At 53.3% G+C, this 2,207-nt stretch overlaps 1 protein-coding gene across 2 annotated transcripts; it reads left to right on the forward strand.

The window, feature by feature from the left end:
* Positions 1-386: 386 nt before the first annotated feature.
* Positions 387-1,526, forward strand: LOC120322171. Of its 2 annotated transcripts, XM_039377226.2 has the most exons (3): positions 387-615; positions 682-753; positions 1,319-1,526. In XM_039377226.2, exons 1-3 carry the CDS (start codon positions 461-463, stop codon positions 1,509-1,511), a joined length of 420 nt encoding a protein of 139 aa, XP_039233160.1. In that variant the 5' UTR covers positions 387-460; the 3' UTR covers positions 1,512-1,526. The 2 variants fall into 2 exon arrangements, with proteins under 2 accessions (XP_039233160.1, XP_039233159.1); XM_039377225.1 differs by lacking the exon at positions 1,319-1,526 and having other exon boundaries at positions 446-615; positions 682-976.
* Positions 1,527-2,207: the final 681 nt, after the last annotated feature.

The raw sequence follows: 2,207 nt of genomic DNA on the forward strand, positions 1-2,207 counted from the left end.
TCCCTTCCGGTGCGCTATCTGGAAGTCGAAGCTCTGCAACCTGAGTGACCATCGTGCCAGGCGCCTACTAAGGTCTTTCATGGTCATCAGCCACTTCAGACTGGCGTGGTCGGTGATGACCGTGAACTGCATCAGTTCCACGTAGGGCCGGAACTTCTAAAGTATCTCCGGTTGGTCCTTCTCCGTCACAGAATAATTTATCTGATGTTTGTTTAGCTTTGCGGAGAAGAAGGCAATCGGACGTTCGTTCTTTTCCTCGTCGTATTGGAACAGGACTGCTCCAACTCCATAGTGCGACGCGTCGCACTGGACCACGAACGGCCTTCTAAAATCGGCGTGAACCAAGACAGGAGCCGAGGTAAGTGCCGTCTTTAGAGCCTGTATCGCGTCCTTGGCCTCGTCGTTCAGCACTAATCGGGTGTTCTTTCCTTTTTTCAGTGCGTCGGTGAGCGGGGCCGCCATGGTCGCGAAGTCCTTGACGAACCGGCGGTACCATCCCGCTGTTCCCAGGAAGCTTCGTAACTCCTTCACCGATTTCGGCTCCGGAATCTTTTGGATTGCGGCGATCCTGTCCCCATCCATCCGAAGTGTCCCTCCACCGATTATGAACCCGAGGTATTTCAACGCCCTGTAGCAAAATTTTAATTTTTTTAAACCTATCGTCAAATTCGCTTTTTTCAGGCATTCCGCTACCAACCGGAGATACTTTAGATGGGTCTCGAAGTCTGGAGCGATGATTAGCAGGTCGTCCAGGTACACAAAGACGTTCGATCTCAACCGCGCTGGAATCACCTTGTCCATCAGTCGACATAGCCGCTGCGCCGCATTGCACAGGCCAAACGGCATCATGGCGAACTGGTACAAGGGCCTCCCCGCAACCGTAAACGCTGTATATGGACGGCTTTCAGGATCCAACTCCACCTGCCAGAATGCGAATTTCAAGTCGACGCATGAAATATAGTAGGTCTGCTCGATTCTGGACAGGATTACCTCGATGCATGGCAGCGGATAAGCATCCTTCACGGTGAGGTTGTTCAGCTTCCGTGCGTCTAAGCAGAACCTATTTTTGTCCGGCCTTCGCACCATTGTCGTGCGGTTACTCCACGGACTCTCGCTGACCTCGATCACGCCCAGCTCCAGCATTTTGTCGACTTCGGCCCACACAATCTCCTGCATCGCTGGCGATTGTGGATAATGCCGATCCTTAAACGAGCTGGATCCGATGTGTCTCCACCGATGTCTTACCCAGACCGACGTCCTCGAACGCTAGGAACTCTTTCTTTACCGCTTCTAACCGATTTTTGTCTTCTTCTTGCAGGTTCCACTCCTCGATTACAGACTCTTTACCGGCTTTGCCATCCAGCCACGGATTTGTTGCGTCCCACAATTCTTCCACGTTCGCCTTCGGTTTCGTTGCTGGTATCTCTCCGAGGATAGCCGGTGCCAACGCGAATTTCCTCCAGAAATCGATCCCAAGGTATAACTCTTGCTCCAGGTACGGGCATACGTAAAAGGTAAGTACCTTCTCCACTCCCTTGAATTCTACCGGAAAGTGTACTCGACCTATAATTGACCGGTCTTCTCCCGCCGCAGTCCTCACGATCGACGTGTACTTGTCCATGCGGACCCCGAGCTCCTCCAGCATTTCACGGCTGCCTTTTCCCAGGACATTAATGGACGCGCCTGTGTCCAGCAAACCGGAAATGGGCTTGCCATGTATCCGGACCTCGGCAAACACCCTGGGATCACCTCCCATGCCCCGACGAACGGCTTCAACCACGGCACGTCGCGTCTGATGCCTCTGCCGGAATCGTGATCTGGCCTTTAAAAGCCTCCGGCTGACGCTCCGCATCCCGTCTATCTGGTGGTTGGCAAATATTCGGTTCCGAACCTCAAGGTACTTCTGCATCCGTTCCTCCGCTGGTAAGTATCTCAGCTTATTGCTATTCTTAATGACGATTTTATTACTCTCTACTATAGGTTTAATTGTTGGTGGCTTCGGTGGAAGGTTTACTGTCGGTTGGACCTGTACTTCGAGCGCGGGTCTCCCACCTTTCCGGCGCTCGTCCTCCCGTTTCCCGCACATACCGGGCAGTTCGGTGTGATCACCTCTGGCTTCCCGCAGCGGTAGCAGAAGATCTTCCGCTCCGACGATGCGCAGTCACGGAATCCGTGGTCCGGCTGCCCGCAGTTCCAGCAACTAATTC

The sequence above is a fragment of the Drosophila yakuba genome, unplaced genomic scaffold, assembly GCF_016746365.2.
Source record: "Drosophila yakuba strain Tai18E2 unplaced genomic scaffold, Prin_Dyak_Tai18E2_2.1 Segkk11_quiver_pilon_scaf, whole genome shotgun sequence".
Taxonomy (NCBI): Eukaryota; Metazoa; Arthropoda; class Insecta; order Diptera; family Drosophilidae; genus Drosophila; species Drosophila yakuba.

What these genes read in the sequence shown, in the direction of transcription:
- LOC120322171 (XM_039377225.1), top strand. Translation starts at nt 461, where the DNA reads ATGGTCGCGAAGTCCTTGACGAACCGGCGGTACCATCCCGCTGTTCCC. An exon ending in CCACCGATTATGAACCCGAG is followed by an intron (nt 616 to 681) that starts GTATTTCAACGC and finishes CGCTTTTTTCAG; the next exon opens with GCATTCCGCTACCAACCGGA.